The sequence below is a fragment of the Dipodomys ordii genome, unplaced genomic scaffold (assembly GCF_000151885.1).
Source record: "Dipodomys ordii isolate 6190 unplaced genomic scaffold, Dord_2.0 Scaffold51, whole genome shotgun sequence".
Taxonomy (NCBI): Eukaryota; Metazoa; Chordata; class Mammalia; order Rodentia; family Heteromyidae; genus Dipodomys; species Dipodomys ordii.
Window position 1 is genome coordinate 4,848,883 of NW_012267267.1, and position 19,595 is coordinate 4,868,477.

The 19,595-nt window shown below is 38.8% G+C and overlaps 1 protein-coding gene across 1 annotated transcript in view; it reads left to right on the forward strand.

Moving 5' to 3' along the window:
* Positions 1–19,595, forward strand: part of Cachd1 (cache domain containing 1) — a 221,741-nt gene that overhangs the window by 98,698 nt on the left and 103,448 nt on the right. The window contains exon 4 of the mRNA XM_013020541.1: positions 15,002–15,150. Coding sequence (XP_012875995.1) covers positions 15,002–15,150 — 149 coding nt within the window. The remainder of the gene's footprint in view (positions 1–15,001; positions 15,151–19,595) is intronic.

Consider the following 19,595-nt stretch of genomic DNA (forward strand, 5'->3'; position numbering starts at 1 on the left):
TCTCCACATCCCCTCCAGCATTTGTCGTTGGCTGATTTGTGGATGTGGGACATTCTGACTGGAGTAAGGTGGTACCTCAGGGTTGTCTTTATTTGCATTTCCTTTACCACCAGGGATGATGAACATTTCCTCATGTGTTTCTTTGCCATTTTTATCTCTTCTTCTGAGAAGTCTCTTTAGTTCCCTTGCCCATTTAGTAATTGGTTTGTTAGGTTTGGGAGGGATTAGTTTCTTGAGTTCCCTGTATATACTGGATATTAACCCCTTGTCTGATATATTGCTGGTAAATATTTTTTCCCAGTTAGTTGGTTGTATTTCTAGCTTGGTTGCTATATCTTTAGCTGTGCAAAAACTCAAATTACATTTTTATAGAATCCTAATAAATGGTGAATTGATACAGGAATTGTATTGATAAATCCTTTGTGGCATGTTGGAAAAATTGTTTTCGTTTAATGAGTTAATTCAAATCTTTACTATAGCTTTGTGATAGAAATACAACTTTGCTTTGTTGTTGTTTTAGAGTTGAGGAAATTAAGCCTCTGAAAGCTCTCCAAAATCATCTTTGAATTAGGGGATAAGATGAGGGTTTTAGCTACAAGGGTCTGCCTCTAAAAATCTGCTGTCTGTGTGCTGTATACATTTTCAGATTTTAAAAACTGCAATAGGTGGTTTATCCTCTCCTGAGTGTCTTACACATCAACTAATGTAAGATAAATAATATGTCTAAACATTCTAAGTAGTGTGATGAAACTTAGCTGCCAAATGAGGAAAAGATGGTGTTTAAATGCTCAGTTGCCAAGAGTGCAACCATGGTGGTGTTTTCCACATTGCTGGTCACAAACCATCTTATAAATCACAGGCTACCCTGGAGTCTTAGACGTCCCATATACTACTGATGGGTTACCCTGCATGAACATAAACAAGATATAAACAAGAGTGAAGTCTCTGATGACGTTTTTGTCTTTTTGAGCAATTCATCATCATTGCATTATTAACATAACCTTAAGACAGTTGGTTATAATATCTGTCATTGTGGAATTTCTATGGGGCTATTGGGGTTTCATTTTGTTTTTTAAATAAGTATCCCCTAAAAGAGAACCCTTAGCTAATTGGGTGAGTGAAGAATTACAGCTGTTGGGCTAGAAGAAGGTGGGATTCAAGTATAGTGGAGTGGAGTGTGCTTCCTTTCTGTTGCACCGTAGTATTTGGATAGACTCTGACTTTCTCAGTGAGTGACTGTGGTTGGCAAAGATTTTTGTTAGCAGTTTCCTAGGAGGATGTGGTAGCCTGTAGATTGGCTCAAGAGTCCCAGATTTCTTTCCCTATTACATGTCTGAAAATAACCAGGGATTCTTGAGGGGTACTGCTCAGCCAGCATCAGAGGAGAAAATAAGACATTCATACAAAGTACTGACAGCTCCCCATCTCATATTAATGAGATTGGAATGTGTCAGATTTAGCAACCTTGTGTATGTTTTAAGGAAAACATAGATGAAGCCTTTGTTCTTTTGTATATATTTGAAGGTTAAAAAATCTGTGTGTATGCATGATAGAAGCTGAAATTCCAGTCCTAAATATAGACTGGCTAGGTTCAGCGATACAAACTGCACATTGGCCAGTGAATGTGTCTGGTGTTGAGATAAACTGAGATAATCCTGCTTGTACACACTCACACACATGCTTGCTCAGTTTATACAAGGTTCTCTACTTGGACACAAAAAAACACTATATATCATGACTATATCTACAGTCTTTGGATGCACAGTATTTATTTTTTATGTTCATATAAATATATGAACTCTTCTAGGGAAGAGTGTCTGGAATTGAACCCAGCCCCACACACCTGCTAAGCATGTGTTCTACTAATGAGCCATACCCCCTGGGCCCTGTATATACCACTATAGGAAATGGATTCTTTGTAGGTCCCAACTACTACCAATGCGCACTTACTAAGGGTTGAAAAGTCTGATTAAAGATATGTGTTGTTGTTTGGCCGAGACCTAAGCTAGTGCACTTCCTTATTCCTTGGTTTTCCTTCTTTGTGTTCCCATTCTTTCTAACGAAGCAAATACAGAGGCTCTTGCTGTTTCTCAGGTAGTACCGGGGAGTGGGTGTTGCTGGCAGGCACAGCTGGCGGGAGAGGCTGCAGCCTGGAGAGAGAGGAGGGCGGAGCCTTCAGGGCTGGGCCAGAAAAGACATGTGAGCTCCCATTAAGGCGCAGTGCCTCTCTCCTTGCTAAGGCTGAAAATTCCCTTCTACCATCCAAAAGACCTAAGCCTTCAGTAAAACAGACCCTCAAAACAAACCAGGGCTTAGCTGTTTATTCAAGTACTCGAAGCTCCATTTAACTAGAAGAGTATACATAGATGGAGTTGAAGTCTTCAGTCTAAAAGCCAGGAAGATGACTCTTGTTATGGAAACATTCCACTAAAACTGGTAACAAGTCCATTTTTACACTCAATTCTGATAGCTCCACTGTTGACTAGTTATCAGGGAATGCTCATGCTTCTCCAACCTTCCCACCTTTTACTCCTCATTCCACCCCCACCCTGCCTCACAGCAAACTTCTGTGCCTTCTAGAAAACAAAAAGAACCACAAAATAACCCAATCCTCCACCCAAACTGCTGCTGCTTCTAGAAAAGTAAAATGACCTCAAATCAACTATACCCACAGAACACATCAACAGAAACTTGGCTCAGAATGTATTTTAAAACCCGGGGAGCAACTTAAGAGCAAGAACCATTCCATCCCTAATTTATTCCTTGGTGCAGTAGGAAATATTTCAGTAATGATGTGCAAGATTTAATTACTGCTAATATCAGGAACCCTTGAGGTGGCTAAATATTTTGAAATGACGGACCCATGAACTGACATATGATATGGTAAAACTGGAATGTTCCCAAGAACTATAGCTTTGTTTTAGTATTAGAAGCCACAGCAGGCAGGCATCATATTAAGAATCACTGTTACTGGGCATTTGTGCTGGTGTTCAGCAGCCTTCAGCCCTTTTGTATGCTGCAAAATAGATTCATTGATACCCATGTCAGGCCCTCTCTACCCCAGCCTCTAGAGGAAGGTGTGAGCAGGGAATGCTCTAGGACCAGCAGTCCATAGAGAACAGACTGGCCCTGGTTCTTCTGTTTGCAGTCTACCCTGTCATCAGTTCTAGGATGAGAAGATCTTCCTGAAATCCAACTGTGAGTTAAGAGAGTGATACTAGATGTAGTTGGCGAGAGAACACACGGACTAGTTCAGGGAAGGATATAATAAAATTGTTGTGGTTCAGGCAAATGTCCTCATGCCTCTGGTTTGGAATCCACATGGGAAACATTTCTTTTTGTTGTTGATTCTAGTAAGTCTTAATAGCAGATGATGCATCTCCTGCCAATTCAACATTTGTGCCTCATCTAAGTGGGGTGGGAGGTATTGTTGTTGTTGGCTTAAAAAAACACACACATACACAAAACTCTTCTTCCCCTAATATCTCAACTTTTACCTCTCAGTCAGCACTTGTAACTATCTGCCTCCCCGGTAAAGCTTCCCATATGTCAGGAGATGTTTTGTAACTGCTCAAATGTCTTAAAGCCTAGAATGATCTTTTCTCTATGGAAAGAAAAAAAGCACATTACCAGCTGACTTCATTATTCAAAGGTAGTGCCAGGTAGGAGAACCTCTTACAGTGTAAAACTCTTATAGTGGCTACAATATATGAATGACTTCAATAATGTGGATATTTAAGACCAGTCTTAAGCTGCTGAGGAAATCATTTCATACTAATGTTCTGTCTTTAGTTTTAAAAGGTACTCTATATTATGAACGTATGTCTCTTGGAATATGGAAATACATTTGCATGAGGTTGTCTTGCCCTTGTTTACCTTTTTGTGACTTGGATCTTGGAGAGATCTTACCCTGTAAGATCTCTGTTACCATGGAAGCCATGGAACAATGAAATACTATAATGGTATGGCCTTATATTCTCTTGAAAGGACAAAATCAATCTAAATTAATAGGAAAGGTAAACTGAAAACACCTCAATTTTAAAAAATAATTTAGAGCAGGTCCTTAAGGTTGTTGTCCAATGAAAGGGTAAAGAAATATTCTGTGGACACCAGGTTTCCTTGTCAGAGTTCTTGTTCTGCTCCATTGCTAAGCAAATGGACACTTGTTGGCTAAGTGTTTGATCAGTGTGTTCTCAAGTGCATTCATGAAGATCACTATAATGTTCTAGGTCATGTTTCATCCTTCATTTATACAGCACATATTTTCCCAGGTGCTCCTCTCTGTCGAGCCCTGACCCTAGTTGGTGAGATGGTTCCTGATAAGACAGGATTTGCACTGAGTCTGGGGAAAGTACTCTAGCCTGGAATGAAATTTGGGGTTCCCAGAATACTCCCAAACTATACACAGTAGCTATTCCTGTGGTGGTTCTTCTTTTACTTGAAATGGTTTTTATGTTACGCTCAGTGTTTCTAAGTTATTCCCAGATAGATGTACTCTAAATAAAGGTTTTACCTAGTGGAAGTAAGGAAATTGGGTTTGTTTTCCTTTTCCACAGTTACTGTGTCTTTCATAGGTAATTCTAAGTTCACAGATCCATGGTATTTTCTCCCTTTGTCCATGGTTTAATGTCCTCTACAAACTGATCGCAGAGGTTATGAAGGAAACATTAGAGATTCTAGTATATACTGTAGCTCCTGCTCTCTCCCCCACTTCTCACTTCTCTAGAGTTTTTCTAAGGTCAGGATGAGGCAGAGTCTTTTTCCTTGTGAAAGGAGCAGGCTGTAAACGTTCAAGGCCTGATCACTTGCTTAGATCAGATTTAATGGAGCTAGGGGGTCTCCTATTACAGAGTGAAGTGAGGAGAAGGGCTGATCCCTACCCTTCCCCGTTGTCCCCTTTTGTTATGATCTGGTCGTTAAGGGAAGAGTGGGGTAAAAAGCAGGACAAGCCCTTGAGTTGATAACCTTGGCTTTAGGAGGCTTGGGTGTTCATCATTATGACTGTTGCAAACCTAACACAGATTGCTGGCCAAAGCAAACCCATCATAATCTTTCAGGCAACTCTTAGGTGCTGTTCTCGATGTTTCCAAGGGCCCAGCCTCCTCTGGTTCTCTGGCATGTCAGCACTTGCCTTCTGTTTTTTCCATTGTAGTCTGCCCTGCTCAGCCCAGGGCCCCACCTCTCACAGGATCTGAGTATTTGACCCTGGAGCCCAGCAGCCTTGCACATAAATCTTCTCGGCCCATCTGTAGATCATCTGTCAGCAGCTGCTCTGCTTCTCTCTTGGATGGGCTATTATCACACATGTGTCTGACAACTCTGAGGCCTCCATGGGCCTCTGGAAAGTCAGAGTGGCCCTATTCCATTATTTGGTTTTAATCTGTCTTGTCCTATATCACGCCTGCCACAGCTAGGCTTTGCTCTATTGAGTAATTTCATTGAGGCCCAAACTGGTAGTAATGAACAGCCATATCATGACTATGACTAGTTTCAGCTTATTTTCTGCAACTATAATAGAAAACCACAGACTGTATAATTTTTAAACAACAGGAGGGCATTTAGCTCTTCAAAGTCTGAGAGCACTGCCACTGGCATCTGGTAAGGGCCTTCTTCATGATGTGTCATAACATGGAGAAGGGAAAATGATCATAAGTAACCCCCAAGATGATAATATTAGGAACAGAGATTTAGGAGGTGATAGGTTTAGAAGAGATCGTGATTGTTACAACACTGCTGATGGGGGTGGGGTAATGTTTTTACAAAAAGAGAGAGAGGTACCCTCTACCATGCGAAAAATTGGAAAGATGACTAGCAGCCAGCTAGGAAAATGGCCTCAACAAACACTGAATCTGATGACTGTCTTCATTTTGAGTTTTCTAGCTTACAAAAATGGGTGCTTTATTGATTAGGCCAACCAGCATATATTTGGTTATAACAGCTAAGGCTGATAAGATAGCAAAACTTGCTCCAGAGTAACTTATTCTCCCTAACATGTTAAGTCAAGGCAGGGAAGTAGACAGACTCTACACTTTCTGATTAGAAGGAACCTGATATGAGCAAATAAATTATCTGCCTTTTTCTGTACTGAAAAATGTTTCAATATGGCAAAAGATTTTGAGAGAGACAAATACGTATATTAATCAATGCCTTTAAATCCATAATGGTAGGCATCATATTAAATAAAAGGACAGTGTGGTAGTTCCAGAACATGGATTGAATCTAATTATTCTGTTTATCTGCTGGTGATCTTGGGTAAGTTAATTGATTGGAGCCATCTATGGAAAAACAACAATAACAACCTATATAACCATATAGGTACACCGGTGGCTCTCACCTGTAACACCAGCTACTTAGGAGGCTGAGATCTGAAGATCTCTGGTCAGGAAAGTCTTGTCTCCAGTTAACTGTCAAAAGCTAGAAGTGGAGCTTTGGCTTGAGAGGAAAAGTGGTAACCTTGAACAACAAAGCTCAGAGAGAGCACCCAGGGTCTGAGTTCAAGCCCCAGGACTGGCACAAAATAAATAAATTGATTACTCAGTCTATTGTGAGAATTAAAAAGACGCCAGGAAAGATCTCATTTTATGCATAGAGTAACCAATCAATTACATCATCTAGGGCTGATTATTGTCATGCTTTTGTTTTGTTGGGGTAAATGGGGTCCTTAACAGAAAAGGTCAATAATGTGAACCAGGATGTGAATGGAGCATATAGTGAATTCCAGGAAATTTTGGAAAGAGAAAGCCAGTAAAGGATTTAGAGAAGATGGAATTTGGCTAGAATCAGAAGAATAAGTAGAATTTAGATAATTTGATCTGAGCAAGTACACACACACATACACACACACACACACACTCTCTCTCTCTCTCTCTCTCTGTCTCTGTCTCTGAGGGAGTTTATAGCAGATAGGGAATTGAGCTGTAGATTAGGAGAAATGGAGCTGTTTTCTACTTACATGAGCTTGGAAAACACCTGAATATTGATTTGCAGGTCAGAGATTACCTGTTTTTCTTAGCTCCTGGGGTTGTTATACAATGCAAATAAGACAACTAATATAAAAATGCAGGAAAAGTGGTGGAGCGCTACGCAAGGATAATGACTAGATTCTAAAGTTTAGAAAGAATCCCAAAAAATATGAGCTGCTGAAAACTTTCAATTATCTACCCTGCACACCACAGTGCTACAGCATTCTCCTGGCAGCTAGAGGAAGGCAACAGGCCACTGCTAACATATTCATCCTGACTGAATTGGCCTTTCGCCTTTCTCTAAGCACCAAGAATATTCTTGGATCTTTCATTCCTGAGCCAATTCATTAAATTCCTCCATCGATAACAGCAACCACAATAATAATGACTAACAGTGACTACAGTACAATAACCTCCACTACTATTTATTTGGTGCCTTACGTCCTTTTGACATTTTCTCAAATACCTTATAAATCTTATCCTACTTGGTCTTCAAACAATATCAAGAAGCAGGTATTATTTTCACATTAGAGGTAATTAAGTTGAAGCTTGGAGAAAACTTTGGTCTCCTTTAGCTAGTAAATCATAGAGCTAGAGTTAGCTCAAGAATTTGTTTGTTCTCAAAGGCTAACCCACTATGCCATCTTGTTGTTAATCAAGGAAAAAATATACTTCCCCCAGATCTTGTATCTCATGTAGAATTAACCATGAGGATATGTTAAATGAATCAGATGATTAATATTCAAGTAGTTCTGATCCTTTCACTTCAAGGTCTTTTGCTGAAGACTCTAGACCCACCGTGTTTCTCTCACTATCATGTGTAATTTCCAGTGCAGACACTGGGATATAACAATAAGAATAATCCCCTGGTCTTATTCTTAGCTTTGTGTACTCATTGTTTCAATCAATTGAACTCACAAGCAGCCCTCTAAGAGGTATTATTCTGACTTTATTCATAAAGAAATCAATGCTAAGAATAGTCAAGGAATCTGACCAAATTCCTAGCAAATAAATAGTCTAGCTGGAATATTACAGCTATTGCTAGTAAAAAAAAAAAGAAAAGAAAAGAAAAGAAAGAGAAGAAAAGAATAAAAAAGACTTGAAGTACTTAATCCGGGATACTGTGTACAAAAGGAAACAATGGGAATGTTTTCTAACATGAAGAACCTTGGAACACAATTGTGTGCTGTATGGTTCAGAGATGCTAAATATTTGCACTAGGCTTATTCTTAAAAATATTGTGTCAGAGACATTTAAGTAAATACATCCTGAAATTGGTGACAAAACAGAAGGAAAGGTTTACTCTTGAGTCATAAGCCTGGAGTGGAAGAAGGGAGGTATCAGATATTAAATTCTTATCACGGCACAAAGGTTTTTGAATGTCAAATGTTAAACTCTTCTACATTCAATATGAATTTTACTAGGAATCTTCAGTCCCTGAAGGGACATTTCCTGTCTGTGCCTGTCAGCTTCATTGCTATGTTTTTTAAATAAAGCTTTCCCTCACAGTAAAACTCCTTCTGGCCCTTCCTTTTAGGGAGCGGACATAAATACAGTGTATACTAGACCTTTGCATTTTTGTTTTCTTTTACCTTTTTCTAGCCCCCAATCTTCAGAAGTATAAAGCTAAGGTAAAAAGAACATTTTAAAAGGGGGCTCTTGGGATCCATGCAAATGACAGACATTTCTATGGGAAAATTATGAGAGAGGAAATTCAGCAAGGAAGAAATTCATTGATGTGATGAAACATTGTCACTGGAGATGATGACAAATTAGAAACTGTTCCCATGGGGACCACACACTACCTACTGATCATTTGACCCATGGCTGGATGTTGGCTAGTCTAAGAATTGACCCAAAAGATGACAAGATGGTTTTAGTCCTGCGTCTCATCAGCATTCAGAAAACCCTTAGGGGAGGAAAGGGAAAGGATAAAGAAGGATAAAAGATGAAAGCTGAGCTATAGAAAGAAAAATGTTTTTAATTACACTGAGGAGGATTGTGGGTCCACCTGTAGCTTTTTTGTTGAGAGTGTCCTTTGTTTATTCTTGTCTGCAGGGATCATGGCAGGATACAGAACCAGAGCTGGCCTGACCTTTTGGAAAGTTCCACGGTGCTTAGCTAGTCCTCTTTAGTTTAACAGATACATTCAGCTTAAGTCTCTCTGTGGGCTATCTTTATTCTAAGACATTCTGTTATACTTGCCCAGCAACCTGGGGTTGGTTAGCATGCTAAAACAGATTGATTTTCCTGGGAGGATGGAATATGTCCCACAGTGTAGCATGAAGTGAGGTTTCCATAGTGAATCACCAGAAAGGGGCCTAGAGAGAAAAGAGCACTTATTGGGCGTTAAGACACCTTTAAGCTCCGTTTGCCTCTGTTTCTTTCATGGAAAAGGAATAATGGTGGGTGCTGGTGGCTCATGCCTATAATCCTAGCTACTCAGAAGTCTGAGATCTGAAGACCATGGTTCAAAGCCAGCCAGGGCAGAAATGTCAGTGCAACTTATCTCCAATTAATTAGCAAAGGGCTGGAAGTAGAGCTGTGGCTCAAATGGTAGAGTGCCAGTCTTGGACGGAAAAAGCCAGGGGAACAAGATCTTGAGTTCAATCCTTGTTAGTGTGAACAACAACAACAAAGGAAAATGGAATTACAATTTATTCTTACTCCTCAGTGATGACAGACCAATCTCTTTGATGACAGACCAATCTCTGTCTGAGGAAAACACTGAATTCTGAAATTCACTCCCTAAAGAAGAGGGATAAAAATTCCCTCTGTTCCAAACTTTTGAAGATGCTCGAGTCATCAGAACAATTGACTTTATTTGATGTAACTTACAGTGAAAGCAGCCAGGTACTATTTAAGAGGCATTGTTTTGTGGACTTCATTTTAGTCCTGGATGATTCACTTTTTTCCCTGTTGATGGTAGGACTCATCAATTCTAAACTTCCACAAAGCACTTGGTTTTCATAGGAACTACAAAGGTTTCTAAGTGAAGTCACATTTTTAAAGCTTAATTTTTTGCATAAAGAGACTTCATGGCTTATGGTATCCTGCCAAGAATCTCACAGCATTAATCAAAAAGGATTTATACTTCTAGAAGCTCTGTTGTGACACAGAACCTATGTTTTCTTCTAAGGTTCAAGGTTAGACCTCTACCACTTGAGCCACACCAACTATTGGGGTGGTTAATTGGAGATAAGAGTCTCCCAGGCTTTCCTGCTTGGGCTGACTTAGAACTGTGATTCTCAGATTTCAGCCTCCGTAGTAACTAGGATTATACATGTGAGCCACTGGTGCCTGGCTAGCAATTTAAAAAGAAAGAAATATTTTTTTTTTAAGAAAAGGTCTTAACTATGTTGCCCAGGTTGGGTTACAAGTTCAAATAATCCTGTCTTCATGACTCAGCTTTCTATGAACTTGGAATTATAGGCATATTCAACATACCCAGCTATAGGTTTCTTTAAAGGATTAAATTGTTATGTATATGTGAGATGCTTAGGAAATGTTTTCATAGACAGCCTCTAACAAATGGTTGGCTTCTTTTTTCCCTTTTGAATGAGGTGAGGTAAGGGTGTCACTGCACAGAAGACTAAGGGCTCTGAATGAGAGGTTGAAGGAGCCTGCACATGGGAGACCTTTTGCTAATGGTGTGCCTGGACTTTATCTCCATTGATGAGGAGTGTAGCCTGGACTGTAACTCTGTGATGGAGTGTGCTCAGCATTCCCAAGAGGTCAATCCCCAACATCAGGTGAAGAGTGGTAGAGAAAAATGTAGTTTGAGGCTGACCCAAACTAGAAAGCCAAAGGCAGGTATGTCCTGGTCTCCACCATCTCCACCCCTTAAAACAATCCTTTCCATACCCAGCACAAAGCCAAGGGACTTCTAACATTCTGCTCTGTATTTTGTTCATTATGTTTCTACTAAAAGTTCAACCTGTGAGATTCTCCATATTGTCATCTTTCAAGTCTCCTTTGCAGCTTCTTGAGGTTTCGTTTGTCTGGCTTTATAGGCAAGATAGTCTTGAGATGAGTCATTTGACTTTTTCACTGATTTTATAGCTTGAAGCTAATCACTTAAGTTCATTGGTATAAAATAGAGATAACTCTACTGGTTGGGTAAGTACCTCTATGTGGCAGCTATCAAAATTTTCTGATGAACCCTGAAGTCTCTTTGCATTCACTTTATAGTTCACATGTACTGTGGATCATTTGATAATAGTGATACCATGCCTGTACTTAAGCAGCTTTGTGTAGCTTTGCTTCATTATGTTAATTCTTAGGATGGATCAATCTTTCCTTAGGTATTTTCACATACATAACCAACTACTCAACATGTAATGACATAAACAGCTATTTTTTTAAGCTAGGGATTCTGTAGGTCAAGACAGGCTAAGCAAGGATGATGTCTTCGGAGATATCAGGGGAAATTCGGGGGCACTCATCAGAAGAGACTCAAAGGGTTAATATTATCTGGAAGTTTTTTGATTTGTAGAGAATCTGGGCTGAGGTGATCTGAAAATTCAGGGATGCAAACCAAACATATTCCATGACTTCTACCTGTGTCTTGGACTTCTAGGATGGTACCCGAGAGCTAGCGTTAGGGTAAGCCTTCCAAGAAAGACTGGTAGATGTCACATGACTTTTTATGACCCAGCTTTAGAAGGTATAGGCTTGTGGAAGCCCGCATGAGTCCACACAGACTTCATGCACATCCCATCTTTCAATGCAATACTTCAATGTTAAAGGACTTCAAATTTTTTAATTAAATAAAATCCCATATTGGAATTATGGCTCCATCTTGGGATATGTTAGAACCTCTAACTTCTGCTTGTAACAGAACAGGTCATATAGCCTCTAGTATAACTACTTAACACTGCCATAGTATGGTGAAAATAGCTATCAGGAATCAGTATAGAGAAGTTGGGTGCCGGTGGCTTACTCCTTTAATCTTAGCTACTTAGGAGGCTGAGATCTGAGGATCACAGTTCAAAGCCAGCCTGGGCAGGAAAGTCCATGGGACTTTTATCTCCAATTAACCACCAGAAAACTGGAAGCAGCTTTGTGGCTCAAGTGGTGGAATGCTCACCATGAACTGAAGAACTCAGGTACAGTGCCCAGGCCCAGAGTTTAAGCCACATGATGAAGGAGGAGGAGGAGGAAGAGGAGAAATAATCAGTATAGCAGTTCTTCAAAAGACTAAAAATAGACCTTCCTTATGACCCGTCCATGCTACTCTCAGAAAGATACCTGCATATCCATGTTTAGGTGTATTACTGTTGATAATAGCCAAATGATAGAGTCAACCAGAATCCAAGGTGCCCAACAACAGATGAATGGATAAAGAAGACATCTTACTCACACATATACACCCCACATACACCAGAGTATTATGTAGCCATAAAGAAAAGTGAAATGTCATCTGCAGGAAAATGTATAATTGAGCAAGACCGAATGCAAAAAAAAGATTATGTATTTGCCCATATGTGAACACACACACACACATATCTAACCATATGTGTAACAATACACACACACACAGAAACAATAGAATACAAATCTAACTAAGGAACTACTTAGGAGGAGAAGGGAAAGGGAAAGATAGTAGGTGAAAATTTTTGATATACAAAAGGGACTATATTTGAAAACAGCATAAAGAGCCTCTGAAAGCTGGAAGAAGCTAAGAAAGAGAAACATTCTGTCAGTAAGTAGGTTATACTGGTGGGGTTGGGTTAGTATGGTCAGAGTAGACTTTATGTGTGAAAATAGAACAATGAAACCTATTGAAATTGTTTTGGGAAGGGCGAAGGGAAGGTAAAAGAACCATTGAGATTGGAATCTATTGTAAATATATGTGGATATATAACAATGAAATGAAATCCTTCCTCCCCTCATAACCAATGTAAGGTAAGAAAGAGGCACACACAGACACAGACAATGTGTTTGTTTGTGAAAGACAAGTGAGTGCAAGTTTCATGTCCATTTTAAAGTGAATTGGTGAAGATACTGTTTGGAAATTCAGTTCTTGCTAGTATTCTTTATCTTCATCCTGGTGCAGTGTTTGTTCCCAAGTGATGTACTATGCTCTTGATACTTGTAGGTAGAAATTAATGATACTTATGTTGTAAGAAGTCAGAACCTCAAAAGAAAAGCTATGGTCTATTTCATAATATAGCTTCCAGAAGTACATGTTGTTGTATATAAAAAAAATAAATATTCTAGATTGGGGATATAGCTCAGTCATGAAACACTTGCCAAGCATTCGAGGTTGAACTCAGGGTCCCATGCTCTTACTCAGCTTTCTTGTCTATGGCTGACACTCTACCACTTGACGAATGCCTCCAATCCACATTTTGTTGGTTAATTGGAGATAGCCGTACAGATTCTCACAGACTTTTCTTCCTTACACAAGAACTGCAATCTTCTATCTCAGCCTCCTGAGTAGCTAAGATTACAGGTATGAGCCACCAGTATGTGGGGAGATTGTAATTTTAAAGAATTTGTGAGTCATTAGAACAAAAGATAAGGTCGAAGACTCTCAGGAATGAATTTGGGGATTGGACAGTTAGTTCTTGGTTACAGGAAGTGACCTGTGCATTATAGTGTGTTTAGGAGCATCTCTGGCCCTTTCCTGCCTACCTTTTGGTAATTTGCACCAAATTATGACAAAATTGTTATAATTCGGAAATGTCCCAGCTTGGAGTATAGAGATGCAGTGATCACCCCTGATTTAAATAGAGATTTGAGTTTTGTTGAATGGCAACTCCTTTGTACAACTACTTAAGGATAGTAAAAACATTTTTTAAAAACTGAGATTTGAAATTCAGCTATGTATATGTATTATTGCAATAACCCCAACAAAGAAAACATATATTTTTCCAAATAGTAAGAATTCTAGGCAGATTTGTGAATTTTCCCAGACATCTCCTGCATGTGATTTTGTTTTTTGAACCTTATATAATTGGTGTAATATTTTTTTAAGGAGACTTCAGACTTCTGGTTGTTTAGTTGAGAATATCACCAGAATAGAATCAAGATAGAAAAATTGGCTTGAAAATAACAAATGGAGATGGTGTTATTTAACTTCATGTTTGTAGCCTGGAAGCTATTGGGTTCTATGAGCTGCATGACCCAGAGGAGATGATTAGTTCTCCTCCAGTGTACTGGTAATGAATAGCTCAGCAAAACCAATTAGCTATAATTCTATCAGTCATTTCATTTGGATAACATTTTGTTTAAGGGGAAGAAAAACAACACTGTTTTCCTTGGAGATCTGTAATTAAGCTGTGGTGTTTGATAGGAACAATGGAGGAAAAAGCAGTATGCTTACCAATTTGCTCCCATTATTCCCACATGAAAATGAATCATGATGAAATATTCTGTTCAGAGCAGTGAAGAAAGACATTTTTCCATCTTAAAAGTATAACAGACTACATCCAAATATATTTCTAACTATACATTTGGTTTTATATGGATATCTATGTTGTCATCTTGGGGGAATTGTCATTTTCATGGAAGATTGTGAAAAGTGTCCCCTGGGGTTACATCGTAGGAGGCAATAAATGTTACCCCCCTTCCTTCATCGAGTTCCCCTCCCCCTGTCACACACACCAAGAAAATCATATATGTGAGTGCAGAACCACAAGTGATAAAAATCTCTCTTTTTTTCCCTTGCAGTCACTTTTGCTAGATAACTCAAATGCCAACTGTCATGCTGACAATAATATCAGTTGTCTTTGTTATCCTTTTCCCACAAGGCATTTTATGGATAGATGTCATTCTACTTGATTTTGGATCCGAGAAGTTCATACCATGCCATCATCTCTTATTACTGTCTAGGTTTTCCAGTGTGACATCTGGGCATTTTGCAAATTTTACCTCAACCCAGAAAGTGAAGGTGATTTGAGTGTGACTTTTGTGTTATCTGAAGTTGAATGCATGAAACTTTGGACACAGACAAGTTAATTAGCATAAGTACAGTGGGAGTTTTTTTTGGGATTTTGCATTTATTTATGTATTTGTTTTACTGCTGTCCACAGCTAGCCAAAAAAATCCGTGAGAAGTTCAACCGATACTTGGATGTGGTCAATCGGAATAAGCAAGTTGTGGAAGCATCATACACAGCTCATCTGACCTCCCCGCTAACTGCCATTCAAGACTGCTGCACCATTCCACCCTCCATGATGGAGTAAGACCATAGCATCCACTGCTTTCTTATTGGTCCTGGGAACTAAACTTAGACTTTCATATTCAAAATATCTGTGGTGGTTGATTGCAAAATGTGTAGGTTATTTTCACCCTGTTATTTAGAATAAGCCCCTAACTTTATAGAGAAAAGTAATATTTAATGAAATGTGACTTAACTTTCTTTCTTTCTTTCTTTCTTTCTTTCTTTCTTTCTTTCTTTCTTTCTCTCTTTCTTTCTTTCCCTCTTTCTCTCTTTCTTTTTGGGGGGGGGTCTGGTCGTGGGGCCTGAACTCTGGCCTGGGCGCTGTCCCTCAACTCTTCAGCTCGAGGCTAGCGCTCTACCACTTGAGCCACAGCACCACTTCCGGCTTTTTTCTTTTTGCTTATGTGGTGCTGAGGAATTGAACCCAGGGCCTCATGCATGCAAGGCAAGTGCTCTACAACAGAGCCACCTTCCCAGCCCGTGACTTAACTTTCTATAGCTGGAAAACTCCTGGCCCTTCCTTCCCTATGTACCTTTGGGTCCTGGTGGAATTCATGTTTGGGAGTACCAACTATAGTTTGAAAACTATTTCTACTAAATCTAGGAAATTGCAAACATTTTATCATAAGCCAACTATTGAGCCATGAAGAATGCAGTCTCATAGATTTGGTAACTTTTTAATTTAAGGGAGTGTTAAGAATAACAAAAAGTTCCCGCTCGTTACTTTAGAAGATACTATCTTTAAAATGCCTAAAGTGGGCTAAGATTGTGGCTTAGTGGTATAGTGCTTGCCTAGCATTCATGAGGCTCCAGGTTTGATTCTTTGGTACCACATAAACAAAAGTAAATAGAATTAATTTTTCTTAAGTAAAATAAAATGCCTAAAGGAAATGTGGTTTTAGATAATAAAGGATCAGTATTTGTATGGCAGGGAATATTTTTATTTGTTAGTCTAGTGATATTTCTACGTGGAGAGGTGCAGAGTCATATAATATTGGAAATTATGGTAGAAAGAAATCTAGAATTAGTACATGAACTTGGTTTCTGTTTAGCTGTGTATCTTTAATCTACTCGTTTAACATATATCTTTAGGTTCAGTTTTCTTGGTGTAGACAATTGCAAAATCAATTTTCTACAGTTTTAGATTAAGTAAAAGATGCTCGTATGCTTTAAAAATTATGTGAGCACCAATATCAGTTAGTATACATTGTCTCTTATAGAACAATAAATGCTTTTTTTACATTATATTCTATTATCTTCAAATAGTTGTACAAGGGAGTTAACATTCAACAAATAAGTTTATAAATTACAATGCAACTTTATTAATGCCACTCATTCTCCCTCAATCCTCCCAACCCAACTCCTGCCTTCAGCTGTCTCAATTTCATCGCATATGCATTGAATGTACTCTGGAGGTCTAGCAAGGATGGATCCAGGATAGCATTTCCGTGTTCACTTGATGCTTAACTTCCAAAGCAAGTTTTTATTTACTGTGGATTTTTGGTCCACTGTATCTAAATCTGATTTCTTCATTTATATGATAGTAAATGAGTTTGTTTTTTAAATCTAGCTTTCCCTGCCTGTGGCCTGAAGAAATTCATACTAGCTCTTCTCTTATGTTCTGAGCAAATAATCTTATTTGCTCAGTGAACACTGCATTTTTTTTTTTGTTAAGCTTCATCATAAAAACCCATCCTTTCTTATCTCTGGAAACCAGTAGCAATGCATCTGGCCAATTTACCACTAATATAGATATAAAATGAGGATCTAACTGGGTTTTGACACCCATCCCCCAAAATATCTATTTTCAGGACAGGGAGAAAAGAAAAGATAGGACAGTCACACATCACTAGATGTTGAATTAGACTTTTCCTGACCTCAGAGATGTTTGGCAATATCTGTTCACATTTTGGGTTGGCATCCTGGAGTTTGGCTACTTGCAGTATGAGAGGCTAGAGGTGGTGTCACACATCTCATAAAGCACAGCCTTAAGGAATTGTCTGGCTCAAAATGTCAGTTGTGCTGCAATGGAAAAATCCTGTCTTAGAAGAAGATAGGGCCTTCACAAACACCTAAGTAGGACTAGTGCTCCCAGCAAGGGGACAGGGGAGGGAGGAAGGAATCATATGAACTGTCTAGCTTCTACTGGTAGGTCTGTCCTATTATTTGCCCATCTTGTAATTTCTGTTGCTTTAAGGACTAACTCAATAATTGACCTTTCTCCCTAGTTTCCTATTCAACTCTTTTCCTCTCTTTATTTCTTTTTGTCCCTGAAAGAAATTAATTGTTCCCTATTATTTCTTCATATAATAATTGTGTAAACCTACATGTAGTAGAGAACTGACTGTACTTACTGTATTCATACCTTGCTGGTGGTGAGTCTGCCTCCCCTGCTGTTCTGGGAAGGAATTACACCCCTTCTAATTTTACCCTAGCACCTGGTGATTGGGTTTTATTACCATATGTAGAATCAGAATTAATTTGAATATAAGGATGAGTAAGGAAATGTGTATTCTTAAGAAATTTACAAGATATTGGAGGGGTGTGTGTGGCAAGAACTGGACTTAAGTAATAGGACATGATCAGAGTAGTAATGTAGTTTCCCAAATCAGAGAACTATACTAGACATATTGTATCAGAAATTATTGTATGAATGTTAGAAATAAGCATCAAAGGGCTTTGGGCATGGTACAAGTGGTAGAACATCTGCCTAGCAAGCGCAAGGCCCTGAGTTGAAATGCCAATGCTATGCCCTCCCCCAAAAAAACCTATACCAAAGGAAAGGAGATGGGAGGGGAAGGAAAAAAAAGAAAGGAAAGGGAGGAAAAGAAGGTAGAGGGAAGGAAAGGAGGGAGGGAGGGAAAAAGGGAGAGAGGGAGGGAGGGAAGAAGGGAAGGAACCCTCTTACTTGATCTGGCCATTTGGAGAAACACTACAGCAAACTAATGAAACATAAAGTTATTGTAGCATGTAGAATAGAGAAACCTTGTTAAGTACCCTAAATTTCTAATAGAGGATTAGGGAATTAAATTGAATCACATCTATATACTTGGAACATACACATCAGCCATGCTTGGGAAGCTGACTTGTGAGCATAATCTACATGTTTACACGTGTATCCATTAAAGTTTGGGAGGACATACATCAAATTGGAATGAAGACAAGTGATTTCCATTTTGAATGTGCTGAGATCAGAGGTCAGGACTGAGACATCAGCCACCTGGCAAATCCAGTCGTCTGCCTTCTGGATAAGGAAACATAAAATATAGTTTGCACACCCAGGAGCTTTTCATGCAATTCAGTTTAGATCCAAGAGGCCTGCACTGTAGCTAGAGGGATCACAAAGCAGATTAGCATGGATAAATATTTCTCCGGTAGAGGTGAGGCATCTGTGTCCAGTGTTGAAGATGCAACCCTCTCTCCTCTTGCAGTAGTTTGACAGAACCAAGAAATGTCATCTTGTAAAACATGGGCAGTTTAAAGATAAAGCTGGGTAATCAGAAGATATACAGCCAACTTTAAAGTAAGGAGCCTTGGGTAATAAATTTATCAAAGTATATATTAGATGAATAGAAAATTTAATATAAACCAAATTAAAAGAAATATCTGACAGTTTACAACAGGAAGTTGCAAGCAAAAACTTACTAATTAATTATTATTTTTATTTTGGACTGGATCTGACTTAGAAAAATGTGTGCTAGAATTTTTAAAGTAAATTCTGGCCTGATGACTTTGTAGCCTTTCATTAGACAAACACACTTTTCTTAAATTATTAGAACTCCTCAGCTTTTTCAATGAAGATTTAAAAAATGGAAGGGATAATACGTTATAGGGTAATCAGGTTAAAAATCCTTAGCTATCTGCCTTTGCCCCTCACCCCCCACAAAATGTCTTCATCCTCCTATCCTGTCTGCATGGTATGCTGTTAAACACATTTTCCTGTATTGCAACCCCTCCACAAATGTCTACATTGAATCGCAAGACATTCATGTTGTAGTACAAAAGGCAACAACTCTCAGACTTGGAAAACAGCTGAAAGGGATGACAAAAAACAACTTAAGCCCACTTGGTTTTGAGTCATACCTCCTTGAATCAGTTTGACCTTGAATTTGAGACTCAGCCTCACCATCTGTGAGGGTTGTTGTAGGGAAATGCTTTAATATAAACACAGCTAAATAATGAATTAAATCATTTTAAGCAAAAATATTAAATGAATTCTATGACCAAGATTCAAAAATAATATAGGTAGTAATGACTGAAGTTTATAGCCTTAAAATATAGATAAATCAAGGCCCAAAGTTCAAATCCCAGCATCAGAGAAAGAGAGAGGCCCAAAATTGTTACAGGAGTCTTTCTAGGTTGAAATATAGTGACTCAAGAAGCAAACTCTTTAAACATTTTAAATGCCTATAGGCTGAATGCATACATTAATACTGCTTTTGCAATAAATACAGGCAATTGGA